The sequence below is a fragment of the Bombina bombina genome, chromosome 4 (assembly GCF_027579735.1).
Source record: "Bombina bombina isolate aBomBom1 chromosome 4, aBomBom1.pri, whole genome shotgun sequence".
Classification (NCBI taxonomy): domain Eukaryota; kingdom Metazoa; phylum Chordata; class Amphibia; order Anura; family Bombinatoridae; genus Bombina; species Bombina bombina.
In genome coordinates this window covers 1,040,985,574-1,041,004,667 of record NC_069502.1, presented here as the reverse complement: position 1 = coordinate 1,041,004,667, position 19,094 = coordinate 1,040,985,574, and the positions used below count along the sequence as shown (strand labels likewise).

The following is a 19,094-nucleotide window of genomic DNA, read 5'->3' as shown; positions in this document are numbered from 1 at the left end:
GCGCTGGTATTACGAGTTTGTCCTGGGTGGCCAAAAAGTGACAAGATTCGTAACGCATTTTAAAGTCAGTAGTTAGGAGTTTTACACTACAACTCCGTAGCATAAAACTCATAACTAAAGTGCTAAAAAGTACACTAACACCCAAAAACTACCTATTAACCCCTAAACCGAGGCCCTCCCGCATCGCAAACACTATAATACATTTTTTAACCCCTAATCTGCTGCTCCGGACATCGCCGCCACTGTAATAAGCATTTTAACCCCTAAACCCCTGCACTCCCGCCTCGCAAACACTAGTTAAATATTATTAACCCCTAATCTGCTGCCCCTAACGTCGCCCCCACCTACATTATATTTATTAACCCCTAATCTCCCTCACCAAATGTCGCCGCAACCTACCTACATTTATTAGCCCCTAATCTGCCACCCCCCAACGTCGCCGCCACTATTCTAAATTTATTAACTCCTAAACCTAAGTCTAACCCTAACCCTAACAACCCTAACTTAAATATAATTTAAATAAATTTAAAGAAAATTCCTATCATTAACTAAATTATTCCTATTTAAAAATAAATACTTACCTGTAAAATAAACCCTAAGCTAGCTACAATATAACTAATAGTTACATTGTGTCTAGCTTAGGTTTTATTTTTATTTTACAGGCAAGTTTGTATTTATTTTAACTAGGTAGAATAGTTACTAAATAGATATTAACTATTTAATAACTACCTAGCTAAAATAAATACAAATTGACCTGTAAAATAAAACCTAACCTATGTTACAATAACACCTAACACTACACTACAATTAAATAACTTACGTAAATTAAATACAATTAAATAAATTAAATTAAATTAAATTAGCTAAATCACACAAAAAAACACTAAATTACAGAAAATAAAAAATTACAAGATCTATAAACTAATTACACCTAATCTAATAGCCCTATCAAAATAAAAAGCCCCCCCCCAAAAAAAACAAACAAAAAAAAAAAACAAAAAAAAAAACCCCTAGCCTAAACTAAACTACCAATAGCCCTTAAAAGGGCCTTTTGCGGTGCATTGCCCCAAAGAAATCAGCTCTTTTACCTGTAAAAAAAAATACAAACAACCGCCCAACAGTAAAACCCTCCACCCACACAACCAACCCCCCAAATAAAAGCCTAACTAAAAATAACTAAGCTCCCCATTGCCCTGAAAAGGGCATTTGGATGGGCATTGCCCTTAAAAGGGCATTTAGCTGTATTGCTGCCCAAAGCCCTAACCTAAAAAATAAACACACCCAATACACCCTTAAAAAATCCTAACACTAACCCCCGAAGATTTACTTACCGGGAGAAGTCTTCATCCAAGTGGCAAGATGTCCTCAACGAAGCCGACAAAAGTGGTCCTCCAGACGGGCAGAAGTCTTCATCCAGACGGCATCTTCTATCTTCATCCTTCCGACGCGGAGCGGCTCCATCTTCAAGACATCTGGCGCAGAGCATCCTCTTCAATCGACGGCTTCTTCGGAATGAATATCTCTTTAACTGACGTCATTCAAGATGACATCCCTTAGATTCCGATTGGCTGATAGAATTCTATCAGCCAATCGGAATTAAGGTAGAAAAAATCCTATTGGCTGATATCAGCCAATAGGATTTAGCTGGCATTCTATTGGCTGTTCCAATCAGCCAATAGAATGCAAGCTCAATCCTATTGGCTGATTAGATCAGCCAATAGGATTGAAGTTCAATCCTATTGACTGATTGCATCAGCCAATAGGATTTTTTCTGCCTTAATTCCGATTGGCTGATATAATTCTATCAGACAATCGGAATCTAAGGGATGCCATCTTGGATGACGTCACTTAAAGAAACATTCATTCTGAAGAAGCCGTTGATTGAAGAGGATGCTCCGCGCCGGATGTCTTGAAGATGGAGCCGCTCCACGTCGGAAGGATGAAGATAGAAGATGCCGTCTGGATGAAGACTTCTGCCCGTCTGGAGGACCACTTCTGCCCGTCTGGAGGACCACTTCTGCCGGCTTCATTGAGGACATCTTGCCGCTTGGATGAAGACTTCTCCCGGTAAGTGAATCTTCGGGGTTTAGTGTTAAGATTTTTTAAGGGTGTATTGGGTGAGTTTATTTTTTAGGTTAGGGCTTTGGGCAGCAATAGAGCTAAATGCCATTTTAAGGGCAATGCCCATCCAAATGCCCTTTTCAGGGCAATGAGGAGCTTAGGTTTTTTTAGTTAGGCTTTTATTTGGGGGGTTGGTTGTGTGGGTGGTGGGTTTTACTGTTGGGGGGTTGTTTATATATTTTTTTTACAGGTAAAAGAGCTGATTTCTTTGGGGCAATGCCCAACAAAAGGCCCTTTTAAGGGCTATTGGTAGTTTAGTTTAGGCTAGGGTTTTTTTTATTTTGGGGGGGATTTTTTTTATTTTGATAGGGCTATTAGATTAGGTGTAATTAGTTTAAATATCTTGTAATTAGTTTTTTATTTTCTGTAATTTAGTGTTTGTTTGTTTTTTGTGATTTAGCTAATTTAATTTATTTTATTTAATTGTATTTAATGTAGGGAATTTATTTAATTGTAGTGTAGTGTTAGGTGTTATTGTAACTTAGGTTAGGTTTTATTTTTACAGGTCAGTTTGTATTTATTTTAGCTAGGTAGTTATTAAATAGTTAATAACTATTTAGTAACTATTCTACCTAGTTAAAATAAATACAAACTTTCCTGTAAAATAAAAATAAACCCTAAGCTAGCTACAATGTAACTATTAGTTATATTGTAGCTAGCTTAGGGTTTGTTTTATAGGTAAGCATTTAGTTTTAAATAGGAATAATTTAGGTAATGATAGGAATTTTATTTAGATTTATTTAAATTATGTTTAAGTTAGGGGGTGTTAGGATTAGGGTTAGACTTAGATTTAGGGGTTAATACATTTAATATAGTGGCGGCAACGTTGTGGGCGGCAGGTTAGGGGTTAATAAGTGTAGGTAGGTTGTGGTGACATTAAGGGCGGGAGATTAGGGGTTAATAAATATAATGTAGGTGTCGGCGATGTTGGGGGCAGCAGATTTGGGGTTTATAAGTATAATGTAGGTGGCGGCGGTGTCCGGAGCGGCAGATTAGGTGTTAATAAGTATAATGTAGGTGTCAGTGATGTCGGGGGCGGTAGATTAGAGGTTAATAAATATAATGTAGGTGTCGGCGATGTTGGGGGCAGCAGATTAGGGGTTAATAAGTATAATGTAGGTGGCGGCGGTGTCCGTAGCGGCAGATTAGGGGTTAATAAGTATAATGTAGGTGTCGGCGATGTCAGGGCGGCAGATTAGGGGTTAATAAGTATAAGATTAGGGGTGTTTAGACTCGGCTTTCATGTTAGGGTGTTAGGTGTAAACATAAAATGTGTTTCCCCATAGGAATCAATGGGGCTGCGTTACTGAGTTTTACGCTGCTTTTTTGCAGGTGTTAGACTTTTTCTCAGCCGGCTCTCCCTATTGATGTCTATGGGGAAATCTTGCACGAGCACGTACAACCAGCTCATCGCTGACTTAAGCAGCGCTGGTATTGGAGTGCGGTATGGAGCACAATTTTGCTCTACGCTCACTTCTTGCCTTTTAACGCCGGGTTTGTAAAAATCTGTAATACCAGCGCTGCAGGTAAGTGAGCGGTGAGAAAAAACTGCACGTTAGCACCGCACAGCTCATAACGCAAAACTTTTAATCTACCCGATAGTCTGCCCCTGATTGGCTCACTGCCTTTATTCAGCTCAGGAGTTGAAGTGAATTGCCACTACAGAGCTGACTTTACCTTTGTGCAAGGGATAGCACAATAATTTTAATAATGATCTTGTATGTCCCTTCAATATCAATATAACTCAAAAGGTATTTGTTAACGAAAATCACATTTTTGTATTGTATGCACCAGATGTTAGTTGGTACAAAATAGCTTTTTTTTCTTGTAGTTTCTTCCTTTCTATTATCTAAAAACCAGTCTAACATGAAAGGGAAATATTACACATGGGGGTGTTGATTTAAAGAATAAATACAAAATAGAAAGTATAAAACAAATACAACTCGTGACTGCATTGTTGTCTCCAAGGCACATTTTTAGCTTGAGAGTTGTTTTATCCTGCATTGCACATGAGTATGGGGGTGACACACTTACATCACAATAAAATGCTTCAAGAAAAGGCCCCAGAGAATTTATTATATTTCTGCCCAGGCTTTGTCAGGTTTGTTTTATCTTTAGGCCCCTAGTTAGAAATGTAATGAGCACTACAGTTCTTTTAATGACAGTTAGTTAATGAATCTTGCTTGAAAAATAAAGTTGATTAAATCTAGCCAACTGAATTAAAGGGAAAGTCTAATAAAAAATAAGCTTTCATGATTCAGATAGAGCATGCAATTTTAAGTAACTTTCTAATTTACTAATATCATCAATTTTCTTTGTTCTCTTTATATCTTTATTTGAAAAAGATGGAAAGTAAGCTGGGTAGCTGGCCCATTTTTGGTTCAGCACCTGAGTAATGCTTGCTGATTGGATGGCTACATTTGGCTCTATTGGCTGATTTGAATAGCCAATAGAATTTCAGTAGCTCTCATCCTATTGGCTGATTTGAACAGCCAATAGGATTTGAGTAGCTCTCATCCTTTTGGCTGATTTGAATTTGAAAAATCAAATCAGCCAATAGGAATTCAAGCGATGCCATCTTTAATTGTGTACCTTAAATTCACTATCCAGTGTATGGCGGCGATCATACGAAGAGGATCCGCTGCGCTCCATGGCTCCGCAGTCGCCGGTCTTCAGTTCCAGGGTTGTTGGTCTTCAGTTCCAGGGTCGCCGGTCTTCAGCTCTGCAGTCATCAGTCTTTAGATCCGCTCCGCGCCGGATTGTTCCTGGAAGAAGAAAGAAGAGGTCGCCGCTTGGAAAAAAACTTCACCGCATGGGACAGGACCTTCTCCGGACTTCAGGAACGGTGAGTACCAACCCGGGGGTTAGACTTAGGTTTTTTTTAATTTTTTTTTTTTTTTTTTTTTTTAAGATTAGGGTGGGCATTTTGTAAAAGAGCTAAATGCCCTTTTAAGGGCAATGCCCAACAAATGCCCTTTTCAGGGCAATGGGTAGTTTAGGTTTTTTAGCGTTAGTTTTTTTTTTTGAGGGGTTTTTACTGTTAGGGGGGACTTTGTTTATTTTTAATGTAAAGAGCTGTTTATTTTGGGGCAATGCCCTGCGAAAAGCCCTTTTAAGGGCTATTGGCAGTTTATTCTTAGATTAGGGAGTGTTTTTATTTTGGGGGGCTTTTTTATTTTCATAGGGATTAGGTTTAATTTTGTAAACTTTGGTAATTTTTTTTTTATTTTCTGTAATGTTAGCCTTTTTTATTTTTATTTTTTGTAATAGCTATTTTTATTTTTTGTAACTTTAGTATTTTTTAGTTTAGGTAAATAGTGTTATTTTAGGGGGTGTTGGGTTAGGGGGCTTAGGAATTTAATTAGTTATTTGCGTTGTGGGTGTTGGTGGTTTAAGGGGTTAATAGGGTAATTAGGTTTATTCCGATGTGGGGGGTTTGCGGTTTAGGGGTTAATAGGGTAAATAGGTTTATTGCGATGTGGGGGGTTGCGGTTTAGGGGTTAATAGGGTAAATAGGTTTATTGCGATGTGGGGGGTTTGCGGTTTAGGGGTTAATAGGTTAATTATGTTTATTGCGATGTGGAGATTTTGTGATTTATGGGTTAATAAGGTAATTAGGTTTATTGCGATGTGGGAATTTTGCGGTTTAGGGGTTAATAGGGTAATTAGGTTTATTGCGATGTGGGAATTTTGCGGTTTAGGGGTTAATAGGGTAATTAGGTTTATTGTGATGTGGGTGGTTGAAGGTTAAGGGATTAAGGGGTTAATTACTTTATTATTTTGCGATGTGTGTGTTTGCAATGTATGTGTTAATACTTCGGGTGGGAGGTTCATTTTTTTGTTATACTTCAAGCGGGCGGTGTTTTTTTTTTTGTAATGCTCCATTTGCCTTCGATGCATCCCGGTTGATTCCGAAAATGGCAGGGTGGCATTTTCGGAATCCACCGGGATGCACCTTTGGTGGATTCTTTCACCACCCTGCCATTTTCGGAATTCAATTTTGTTGGCTGCCTCGCGCTGCCAACATTCCATTGAGGATGCGTGCGCAACTGCCATCGGCGATGGACATTACAAACGCAATTATAGTATAGATTTGACTTTCCTTAATCTTATTTTTATTCAGTTACCATTTTTTACTCATAAAGCAAAGTGAAAACAAAGTTATCGCATGCTCATTCTAAATCATTTTACAATATTTCCCAGGCAGATATTAAAAAAAAACAAAAAAAAACAATGGCATATATTAAAATTTCATTTATTTAAACAGTGAAACATATATTTTGATACCAAAAGACTCATATTTCCTACTAGATGAACTTGTAAAGAAAAAGTAAACTAATTTTGTTTGCATTATTGTGTTAAAAAGTATATTCTGAGGCCTCTATTTATCAAGCTGTCAACCGCAAATACGCTGGAATTCCGCAGCGTATTTGTGGCGAGGCTGATTCGCCATAGTTATCAAGCCCTACAGACCAGCCAAAGTAGAATCTAGTGACGTAACATTCGATCCGCCGGACTCAGTCCGACACAGGTCGATGGTTACGTCACTCCAGATGTTCCAAACGCAAGTTCGGCACAATCTTACTACTTTTGGAAATTATCAAATACCTACCAGGTACGCTCGCCACTATTCCGGCCCAGCATACCTGGTTTTCAATCGCAGCGAATCCCATAGGAATCAATGGGAGTCTGACAGCAGCGAGAGCTCATGTTCGCTGCTGCCCGATATCCCATTGATTCATATGGGAAGTGTCTGCACCTAACACCCTAACATGTACCCCGAGTCTAAACACTCCTAATCTGCCCCCCCTACACCGCCGCCACTTACTTTATACTTATTAACCCCTAAACCCCTAAACCACCGCCCGACACTGCCGCCACCTACACTATACGTATTAACCCCTAAACCGCCGCTCCCGGACCCCGCTAAAACTATAATAAATTTATTAACCCCTGAACCGCCGCTCCTGGACCCCGCCGCCACCTACTTTATACCTATTAACCCCTAATCTGCCGCCCCTATACCGCCACAACCTACATAAAGTTATTAACCCCTATCCTGCCGATCCCGGACCCCGCCGCAAATAAATTAATTGTTTAACCCCTAAACTGCCACTCCTGGAGCCCACCGCCACCTACATTACATTTATTAACCCCTAATCTGCCCCCCTACACCGCCGCCACCTATAAATTATATCTATTAACCCCTAAACCTAAGTCTAACCCTAACCCTAACACCCCCCTAACTTAAATATTATTTAAATTAATCTAAATAAATATTCCTATAATTAAATAAATTATTCCTATTTAAAACTAAATACTTACCTATAAAATAAACCATAAGCTAGCTACAATATAACTAATAGTTACATTGTAGCTATTTTAGGGTTTATTTTTATTTTACAGGCAAGTTTGTATTTATTTTAACTAGGTACAATAGCTATTAAATATTTATTAACTATTTAATAGCTACCTAGTTAAAATAAATACAAATATACCAGTAAAATGAAACCTAACCTAAGTTACAATTACACCTAACACTATACTACCATTAAATAAATTAAATTAATTAAATACAATTACCTACAATTAAATAAAAATAACTAAAATTAACTAAAGTACAAAAAAAACCCTATAAATTACAGAAAATAAAAAAAATTACAAGAATTGTACACTAATTACACCTAATCTAAGCCCCCTAATAAAATAAAAAAGCCACCCAAAATAATAAAATTCCCTACCCTATACTAAATTACAAATAGCCCTTAAAAGGGCTTTTTGCGAGGCATTGCCCCAAAGTAATCAGCTCTGTTACCTGTAAAAAAAGAAATACACCTCCCAACATTAAAACCCACCACCCACACCCAACCTTACTCTAAAACCCACTCAAACCCCCCTTAAAAAAACCTAACATTACCCCATTGAAGATCACCCTACCTTGAGCCGTCTTCACCCAGCCGGGCCTAAGTCCTCAACGAATCCGGGCGAAGTGCTCCTCCAGATGGGCAGAAGTCTTCATTCAATCCGGCCAGAAGAGGTCCTCCAGATGGGCAGAAGTCTTTATCCAAGCGGCATCTTCTATCTTCTTCCATCCGACGAGGAGCGGCACCATCTTGAAGACATCCGATGCAAAGCATCCATCGATCCCGACGACTAAACGAAGAATGACGGTTCCTTTAAATGATGTCATCAAAGATGGCGTCCCTTGAATTCCAGTTGGCTGATAGGATTCTATCAGCCAATCGGAATTAAGGTAGGAAAAATCCGATTGGCTGATGAAATCAGCCAATCGTATTGAAGTTCAATCCGATTGGCTGATCCAATCAGCCAGTAGGTTTGACCTCGCATTCTATTGGCTGATTGGAACAGCCAATAGAATGTGAGGTCAATCCTATTGGCTGATTGGATCAGCCAATCGGATTGAACTTCAATCCGATTGGCTGATTTCATTAGCCAATCGGAGTTTTCCTACCTTATTTCCGATTGGCTGATAGAATCCAATTAGCCAATCCGAATTCAAGGGACGCCATCTTGAATGACGTTTAATCGGAGGGGACGATGGATGCTCCGCGTCGGATGTCTTCAAGATAGTGCCGCTCCTTGTCGGATGGAAGAAGATAGAAGATGCCGCTTGGATGAAGACTTCTGCCCATCTGCAGAACCTCTTCTGGCCGGATTGGATGAAGACTTATGCCCATCTGGAGGACCACTTCACCCATATTCGTTGAGGACTTAGGCCCTGCTGGGTGAAGACGGCTCAAGGTAGGGTGATCTTCAATGGGGTAGTGTTAGCTTTTTTAAGGGGGGTTTGGGTGGGTTTTAGAGTAAGGTTGGGTGTGGGTGGTGGGTTTTAATGTTGGGGGGGTGTATTTCTTTTTTTACAGGTAAAAGAGCTGATTACTTTGGGGCAATGCCCCACAAAAAGCCCTTTTAAGGGCTATTTGTAATTTAGTATAGGGTAGGGAATTTTATTATTTTGGGGGGATTTTTTATTTTATTAGGGGGCTTAGATTAGGTGTAATTAGTTTAAACTTTTTGTATTTTTTATTTTCTGTAATTTAGAGTTTGTTTTTTTGTACTTTAGTTAATTTTAGTTATTTTTATTTAATTGTAAGTAATTGTATTTAATTCATTTAATTTATTTAATGGTAGTATAATGTTAGGTGTAATTGTAACTTAGGTTAGGTTTCATTTTACAGGTATATTTGTATTTATTTTAACTAGGTAGCTATTAAATAGTAAATAACTATTTAATAGCTATTGTACCTAGTTAAAATAAATACAAATTTGCCTGTAAAATAAAAATAAACCCTAAAATAGCTACAATGTAACTATTAGTTATATTGTAGCTAGCTTAGGGTTTATTTTATAGGTAAGTATTTAGTTTTAAAAAGGAATAATTTATTTAATTATAGGAATATTTATTTAGATTAATTTAAATAATATTTAAGTTAGGGGGGTGTTATGGTTAGGGTTAGACTTAGGTTTAGGGGTTAATAGATATAATTTAGGTGGCAGCGGTGTAGGGGGGGGCAGATTTAAGGGTTAATAAATGTAATGTAGGTGGCGGTGGGCTCTGGGAGCGGCGGTTTAGGGGTTAAATAATTAATTTATTTGCGGCGGGGTCCGGGATCGGCAGGATAGGGGTTAATAACTTTATGTAGGTGGCGGCTGTATAGGGGCGGCAGATTAGGGGTTAATAGGTATAATGTAGGTGGCGGTGGGGTCAGGGAGCGGCGGTTTAGGGGTTAATATATTTATTATAGTTGCGGCGGGGTCCGGGAGCGGCGTTTTAAGGGTTAATATATTTATTATAGTTGCGGCGGGGTCCAGGAGCAGCGGTTTAGGGGTTCATATGTTTATTATAGTTGTGGCGAGGTCCGGGAGCGGCGGTTTAGGGGTTCATATGTTTTTTATAGTTGCGGCGGGGTCCGGGAGCGGCGGTTTAGGGGTTCATATATTTATTATAGTTGCGGCGGGGGGAGCGGTGGTTTAAGGGTTAATAACTTTATTTAGTTGCGGGGGGCTCCGGGAGCAGCGGTATAGGGGGTAAACAGTATAGTATAGTGTGGGTGCTTAGTGACAGTATAGCAAGAAAGCTGCGAATAAGCCTATGAGCAGTGAGATCAATGACTGTCATTTAACAACAGCACATTGCTCATCGCACCGTACTTGGTGCGCTGCTTTTTGACAGCTTTCTTGATAAATTTGGTGAACGTATTCAGGTCTGCGGCGGCGATGTTAGGCGAGCGTATTGGGACCGGCGAATGCAGGTAAGTAGACAGCTTGATAACTAGAGGCCTGAGAGTCAAGTTTTGTAAAAGCAATTTTAAATAGATTTAGTCCCACCAAAGCCCTCAGTTCTCCCTTCATAGCCCACTTGTCATCCTCTGCATTTTTTCGAGTTAAACTGTGTCACAGGGTTGTTGCTGTTTGACTGCAAATTGAAAAACATAGAAATATAGCTGTTTGTTTTATTGTGAAATTTTCTACATAAAATTATTATACTCAGTATTATTTCATTTTTACAGGGAGAAGACAGAGATGATTCGATCATATATACAGGAAGTTGTGCAGTACATTAAAAGGGTAAAGTATTACATTTTATTGCAATGTCAATGGAATTTTATTTAAAAGTTAATTCAGTTAATATATATATATAATACGTATAAACTGCAGCACTCACAATGGGACTCTGTATAATTAGAAAACAAATTAAGTGCTAGCAGTCACAAACATTATAAAAATATATACCATATTAAAGAAGGGCTAATGATTAATATACAAAAAGCCAAAGCGTAACCAGGGCTGCACAAAAACTGTTTATGAAATGTATAAACAGCGGAAGACAGGTGCAGTGAAGATAATCCACTAGAGATCACTCACTAGGAGCAAATAATGTGTAATGTGTAAAGCAGAGTGTATTACAAACAGCTAAATCAGCATAAATGAAAACATCATCTCTTATACATATAGACACTTTTTCATGCAATTGTATAAAGTTCAATGGAAAGAAGGACATAAAGTCTATTAATGAATTGAGGGCACTTAGTGCTTTCGCACACCCTACAAACATGCTTTCCACAAGATCTACAAAGCAGAAAAAGTTTCTGCAGTTTATGCTGAGCACATAGTGCAACTGCACGCTCAGATTACTTTGCCGAAACTTAGATGAAAGGATAAAAGTCCTGCATTGGTAAACCCAGGAAGGATTCACTTACGGATCCAAAGCTTCCCAACGTGCAGATCGGTCCTTGCAGAAATCAACCTTGGTTGCTGGTTAAACTGCCAAACGTTGACTCCTGATCCAGAAGAAGTGCCGACTGCACTATGTTGAAATTTGCTGTTTGATTACAATACCATCTGTGCTGTGTTTGAAAAGCTCACTTCCAAACTCTCGTGTTAGCCGATCCAAGCTGCCAACAACTTTCCCAGAGAAACGGGGGAGCTTGGTACACAGCAAAACCAACTGCTGCTCACACAGGTGAGTTCTCCACTGTGGACTGATGACGTGTTTCGCCCCTCCCCTTGTGGGCTTACACGGGGCTTCGTCAGATACCCTTGTATTGACACACCTTCCTTAAATAGCATGTCATTTAGTCTGATACAACCAACTTAATTAATGGCAAACATACATTGTTTCAACTATAACACAATGTTGCAAGTGAATCATGTCTATTGCCTATTTTTGAACTTTTGGCCTTCAAATTAGACTAGATTGAATTTATAAAATAATTCACAGACTACCTATTAAATGGAACTAATAGACCGGAGATATATTTATATACAATACAGGTTAAATTTAAATTCTCTTTTGATAGATTGCTTCCAGATTTTATGCCATCATTATGTTATTAAAATAAGAAAATAAAGAGATAGAAGACATTTTAGAAGGCTTGGACAACGTGTTTAAAGAACTATCTGCCTGAAGAATATGCCAATTTTTCTTAAGGATAGTTCTGATCTTACCCCAGTGACTATTAAAATTAGTAATAATCCTGACCAGACTATCACCTACCTTTTGTTTCTCTTTAAATAGAAGATCCTGCCTAGAGCTTTTCCTAGCTCTTATCCATGCACGCTTTATCTGCCTATTTGAGTAACCCCTTGCTTTGAATCTGTTTGCCATCTTCTCAGCTTGTTTTTCAAAGGATGCTTCTGTGGAACAGTTCCTTTTGAGTCTCAGGAACTGTCCCGTAGGAATACTATCCTTTAGTGCTTGCTGATGGTGGCTTTTGGCATGCAATAGATTATTTGTTGCTGTGGCTTTCCTATATACTTATGTACTTAAGCCAGTTTTATGTTTTCTGATTAATAGATACAAAAATGAATTTTCTACTTTGTTAACCTCATATGTGAGAAAAATATTGAGAGAATTCTTGTTTAAAAGATCAATGAACGTAGTGACCTCTTTAACACTGCCTTCCCACAATATGAAAACATCATCCACATACCTGAGCCACAGTGCCGAATGTGCCTCCACCCATTCACTAAGTCTACCAAATACCTCTTGCTTTTCCCAGAGGTCCAAATGTAGACAAGCTTAGGTTGGGGCACATGTGGCACCCATGGCTGTACCTCTCTGCTGGCAAAAAAGCTTTCCATCAAAAGTAAAAATGTTATTTTTTTAAACAAATTCCAATAGGCTTATAACAAATGAGGAGTGTTTTTCATAGCTCTCACCACTGGTGTCTAAAAAATGCCTAGCTGCCTTAAGACCAGCAACATGGGGGATGGATAGATGAATATAAGGACTCCATGTTCATGGTCACCAAAAGTGTGTTCTCACTTACATTCACACTGTATAACCTTTGTAAAACCTCACTCGTGTCTCTGACTTAGGATGGCATGGATGTCAGAAATGGCTTCAAAAAGAAGTCTACATATATACTGATATTTTCAGTAGGGCCACCTATGCCAGAGATAATAGGTCACCCTGGAGGCTTTTCAAAATTCTTACGTAATTTAGGTATACAGTAGAATGTAGGGAGGATAGGGAATTTACGATACATAAATTGGTGTTCCTTGGAAGAAATCAGCCATCATTGAGAATAAACAGGAGTTCATTGCAGGACTTATCATATTCAGCCCTCTCTATCTGTATATAGTGTTGAGGATCTTTTAGTTGTCTCATAGCCTCATCAAGTACAGAATTTTTGTGCATGATGACAACATTTCCTCCTTTATCGGACAATTTTATTACTATGTCATCACGATTTTTAAGCTCATTAAGAGCTGTTCTTTCTGTCTTACTGGGATTATCACAGACTATATTTGTGTTACCTATCCCTCGTATATCTTTTTGAATGCATTTGACAAAGCTTTGAATTCTAGGAACCAGGGATAAAGCTGGCATGTGGCTGGATTTATTGTACAAATTAGATTTCAATGGGAATCTGTCACCCTCCTCCATCAATGGTTCCTCTTGCTCCGATAAAAGGGAGACCAAAGTTTCCTGATCTGCTTGCCCTCTAAGACTCGGCTTTTATTTGCTTGTTTTTCACTCCACAGTTTTTTAAAAACTAATTTTTGAGCAAATAAATGTATATCTTTGGTAACTTAAAATTTATCCAACCCTGTATCAAGGCAAAAGGATAGTCCTTTAGAAAACACCATAATATGAGCATCATTGAGTGAGAAGGATGACAGATTTACAACAAATTGATTCTCCATTGGCGATAGAACTTATGGTGCTCATGATAGAGGAAGATAAAAATAGATTAGCCATAAGTAAACAAGAAACTACTAAAACCTATGAACAGGTAAATTTGTTTGCTCAAGACCCTGCTTTTGAGAAACTCAATATAGATATTCAAAAAAGTATAGAATATAGTATAGCGAAATTAAGTTCAGGAAAAGGAGAAAACTGATGAAAGACCAGAATGATTTTAAGAAGGGAAAAATTTACATTTACCATAATCCACCATCAGTAAGAGGGAATTATGATTCTGAAACAGACAACTCAGATGAACATGGGGGCCCCCTTTAGGCGTAGGACAAGGAGAGGAGGACAGAGGGGGCACCAGAGACGATATGCATTATGGAAGGGAGAGGAGGGGAAGGAACAGAAGGTTCAGGGGCAACAGGAACTATTCACATATGATGACGAGGAGCCAGGAGAGACTAGATCAATTTTAGATAAGCCGCCAATGGAGAATCAATTTACCGTGGTAAATATGTCATCCTTCTCACTCAATGATGCTCATATTAGGGTGTTATCTAAAGGACCATCTTTTTGTCCTGCTACAGGGTTGATATCAAAAGATATAAATGTATTTGCTGGAAAATTAGTTTTTAAAAAACTGTGGAGTGAACAACAAGCAAATAAAGGCCGAGCCTTAGAGGGCAAGGCAGATCAGGAAACTTTGGTCTCCCTTTTATCGGAGCAAGAGGAACCATTGATGGAGGAGGGTAACAGATTCCCATTGAGATCTAATTTGTACAATAAATCCAGCCACATGCCAGCTTTATCCCTGGTTCCTAGCATTCAAAGCTTTGTCAAATTCATTCAAAAAGATATACAAGGGATAGGTAACACAAATATAGTCTGTAATAATCTCAGTAAGACAGAAAGAACAGCTCTTAATGAGCTTAAAAATCATGATGACATAGTCATAAAACTGTCTGCTAAAGGAGGAAATGTTGACATCATGGAAAAAATTCTGTATTTAGATGAGGCTATGAGACAACTAAGAGATACTCAACAGTATATCCAGATAGAGAGAGCTGAATATGACAAGTCGTGCAATGAACTCTTGTTCATTTTCAATGATGGCCTAAGAGAAGGCTGATTTCTTCCAAGGAGCACCAATTTATGTATTTTAAATTCCCTATCCTACCTACATTCTACTGTATACCTAAATTACATAAGAATTTTGAAAAGCCTCCAGGGTGACCTAATATCTCTGGCATAGGTGGCTCTACTTAAAATGTCAGTAAATATCTGGACTTCTTTTTGAAGCCATTTCTGACATCCATGCCATCCTACGTCAGAGACACGAGTCAGGCTTTACAAAGGTTATATAGTGTGAATGTAAGTAAGAACACACTTTTGGTGACCCTGGACATGAAATCCTTATATTCATCTATCCCCATGTTGCTGGTCTTAAGGCAGCTAGGCATTTTTTGGACACCAGAGGTGAGAGCTATGAAAAACACTCCTCATTTGTTATAAGGCTATTGGAATTCGTTTTAAAAAATAACATTTTTACTTTTTATGGAAAGCTTTTTGCCAGCAGAGAGGTACAGCCATGGGTGCCATATGTGCCCCAACCTGCGCGTGTCTACATTTGGGCCTCTTGGAACAGCAAGAGGTATTTGGTAGACTTAGTGAATGGGTGGAGGCATATGTAGCACTGTGGCTCAGGTATGTGGTTGATGTTTTCATATTGTAGGAAGGCAGTGTTGAAGAGGTCACTACATTCGTTGAACTTTTAAAAAGAATTCTCTCAATATTTTTCTCACATATGAGGTTAACAAAGTAGAAACTTCGTTTTTGGATCTATTAATCAGAAAACATAAAACTGGCTTAAGTACAGAAGTATATAGGAAAGCCACAGCAACAAATAATCTATTGCATACCAAAAGCCACCATCCGCAAGCACTAAAGGATGGTATTCCTACGGGACAGTTCCTGAGACTCAAAAGGAACTGTTCCACAGAAGCATCCTTTGAAAAACAAGCTGAGGAGATGGCAAACAGATTCAAAGCAAGGGGTTACTCAAATAGGCAGATAAAGTGTGCATGGATAAGAGCTAGGAAAATCTCTAGGCAGGATCTTCTATTTAAAGAGAAACAAAGGGTAGATGATAGTCTGGTCAGGATTATTACTAAGTTTAATAGTCACTGGGGTAAGATCAGAACTATCCTTAAGACAAATTGGCATATTCTTCAGGCAGATAGTTCCCTTGATGGAATCATTCCAGACTATCCTTTGCTGACTGCAAAAAGGATGTTAAGCCTGAGAGATAATTTAGTCCATAGTGAGTATGAGAAGAGAACTCCTGCAAAGAATTGGTTAACAGCTGCACAGCCTAGAGTGGGAAGTCACCCCTGTGGGAAATGTGTGTATTGTAGTAGTCTGAAGAAAACAAAAACATTTTTTATACGGATGTAAATCATGTGTTTAAATCAAACAATGGATTACTTGCAATGCCACAGGGGTATCTATTTCCTTTACTGCTTGTGCCCCTGTTTTCTACGTGGGAAAAAGCACAAGAGAGATAAAAGAGAGAATTAGGGAGAACAGGAATGATATTAAAAATGGTAACATTGATAGCCCCATAGGAAGACATTTTATTGCGAATCATGGATCAAGCATTAAAGATCAGTGATTGCTTGGTATAGAACATATAAAGATAGAAGAAGAGGAGAAAATATTGACATGGTGTTACTCCAGAAGGAAGCAAAGTGGATGTATGCTTTAAAAACATTAACACCTAGGATTAAATGAAAAAAATGAATATGCAAGCTTTCTTTAAACACGTTGTCTAAGCCTTCTAAAAGGTCTTCTAATCTCTTTATTTTGTTATTTTAATAACATAATGATGTTATAAAATCTGGAAGCAATCTATCAAAAGAGAATTTAAGTTTAACTGTATTGTATATAAATAATCTGGTCTCAGTTCCCGTTAATACGTAGTCTGTGAATTATTTATAAATTCAATTTAGTCTAATTTGTAGGCCATGTTCAAAAATAGGCAATAGATATGATTCATTTGCAACATTGTGTTATAGTTGCAACAATGTATGTTTGCCTTTAATTAAGTTAGTTGTATCAGACCAAATGACACGCTATTTAAGGAAGGTGTGTCAATTACAAGCGGTATCTGACGAAGCCCCGTGTAAGCCCACAAGGGGAGGGGCAAAACGCATCATCAGTCCACAGTGGAGAACTCACCTGTGTGAGCAGCAGTTGGTTTTGCTGTGTACCGAGCTCCCCCGTTCTCTGGAAAGTTGTTAGCAGCTTGGATCGGCTAACACGAGAGTTTGGAAGTGAGCTTTTCCAACATAGCACAGATGGTATTGTAATCAAACAGCAAATTTCAACATAGTTCAGTCGGCACTTCTTCAGATCAGGATTCAACGTTTGGCAGTTTTTACCAGCAACCAAGGTCTTTTTTTGCAAGGACCGATCTGCCCATTGGGAAACTTTGGATCCGTAAGTGAATCCTTCCTGGGTTTACCAGTGCAGGACTGTTATCCTTTCATCTAAGTTTTGGCAAATAATCTGAGCAGTGCAGTTGCACTATGTGCTCACCATAAGCCGCAGGAACTTTTTCTGCTTTGTAGATCTTGTGGAAAGCAAGTTTGTAGGGTGTGCGAAAGCACAAGTGCCCTCAATTCATTAATAGACTTTATGTCCTTCCTTACTTTGATCTTTATATATATAACACATACAGGTAGCCCTCAGTTTACACCGGGGTTAGGTTCCAGAAGGAAATGGTTGTAAATCAAAACCGTTGTAAATTGAAACCCAGTTTATAATGTAAGTTAATGGGAAGTGAAGGAGTTAGGATGCAGGCCCCTCTCAAAATTGTCATAAGTAACACCTAATACATTATTTTTAAAGCTTTGAAATGAAGACTTTAAATGCTAAACAGCATTATAAAATTTATAAAATAGATTGTATCATCATCAAACTAAGTTTAATGAACAAAAACATTTGCTAACACACTTAATAAAATTATCACACAAACACAGACTGTATCATCATCAATCTAAGTTTAATGAACAAAAACATTTGCTAAACAGCACCTAATAATATAATTACACAACAGGCTGTATCAACATCAAACTAAGTTTAATGAACAGAAAAGTTTTTTTACTTGCCTTTTTCTGCAAACAGTTCTCTGCATTGAGCTGCAGCTAAGGGAAGTAACTGCTGCTAGATCTTGTTCCTTTGAAAGCTGATCCATTGATCACATCTGGCTTGCTTGGCTTTGCATCTCTTTGCTGCAACACAAGCGGACAGCTCCCCCTACTGGCTATTTTAATGAATGCACTGCTTCTCAATGCTTTTCAATAGCAGTCAATGCTTTTCAATAGCAGTCACATGACTGAAAAAAAGAAGCGTTATTCTGAAACGTCGTAAACCGAGGGCATCTGTATATATATATATATATATATATAATATATATATATATACTATATATATATATATACTGTATATATACTGTTACACACATAAAAAAAGTCCAGCACTCGCTCACAAGCTCACAGCTAGAATAAAGCAAAACTGAGAGTTAGTTACCGCATTTGGCCAAATGGGACAAGCTCAGGCACCACGTCAAGGTCTCTTCCTAGTGCCTGAGTCCCTAATACAGCCACACAACTGCAGCAACACACAGATGCAGGCTAATAAACAAACCAGGGTTAACTGCCTGTGATTCTGCAAGTAGTGTAGCTTTATGTGAGTGCGATAGCAACCAAAGCTGAGCCTGTTTGTGGGTCATGGGATATGTACACCGGTCCGGTCTGGATGTCCTGCCCACTCCTAAACTTTGCTTACGCCTGGAGTTATTACATAAGTCTGTGAACCCTGACTTGTTCCCAGTTTGTTTATTAGCCTGCATTTGTGAGTGAGTGCTGGACTTAGCCTGAGAGCTTGTGAGCGAGTGCTGGACTTTTTTATGTGTGTAACAGTGTTTATTTCTGTAATTCACCCTTTGGACCTGCACCCAGGCAGGCCTGGGGTTAACTGCCTGTGAGTCTGCAAGTAGTGTAGCTTTATGTGAGTGCGATAGCAACCAGAGCTGAGCCTGTTTGTGGGTCATGGGATGGGTACCCGGTCTGGTCTGGATGTGCTGTCCACTCCTAAACTTTATATATATATATATATATATATATAATATATATATATAGCTTCAAACAAACTTGTTTATTACCCAATGTATAGGGAGAGCTACCACACAATAAAAGTAAACATGCCTAAAGTAGAAACAGTCCACATATATAAACATGAGCATATCTTC

The 19,094-nt window shown here is 38.5% G+C and overlaps 1 protein-coding gene across 2 annotated transcripts in view; it reads left to right on the top strand.

The window, feature by feature from the left end:
• PLCB1 (phospholipase C beta 1) overlaps window positions 1-19,094 on the top strand; it is a 1,466,985-nt gene that overhangs the window by 1,256,715 nt on the left and 191,176 nt on the right. For both annotated transcript variants that reach the window (XM_053712164.1, XM_053712163.1), the window contains exon 30: window positions 10,653-10,710. In XM_053712164.1, coding sequence (XP_053568139.1) covers window positions 10,653-10,710 — 58 coding nt within the window. The remainder of the gene's footprint in view (window positions 1-10,652; window positions 10,711-19,094) is intronic.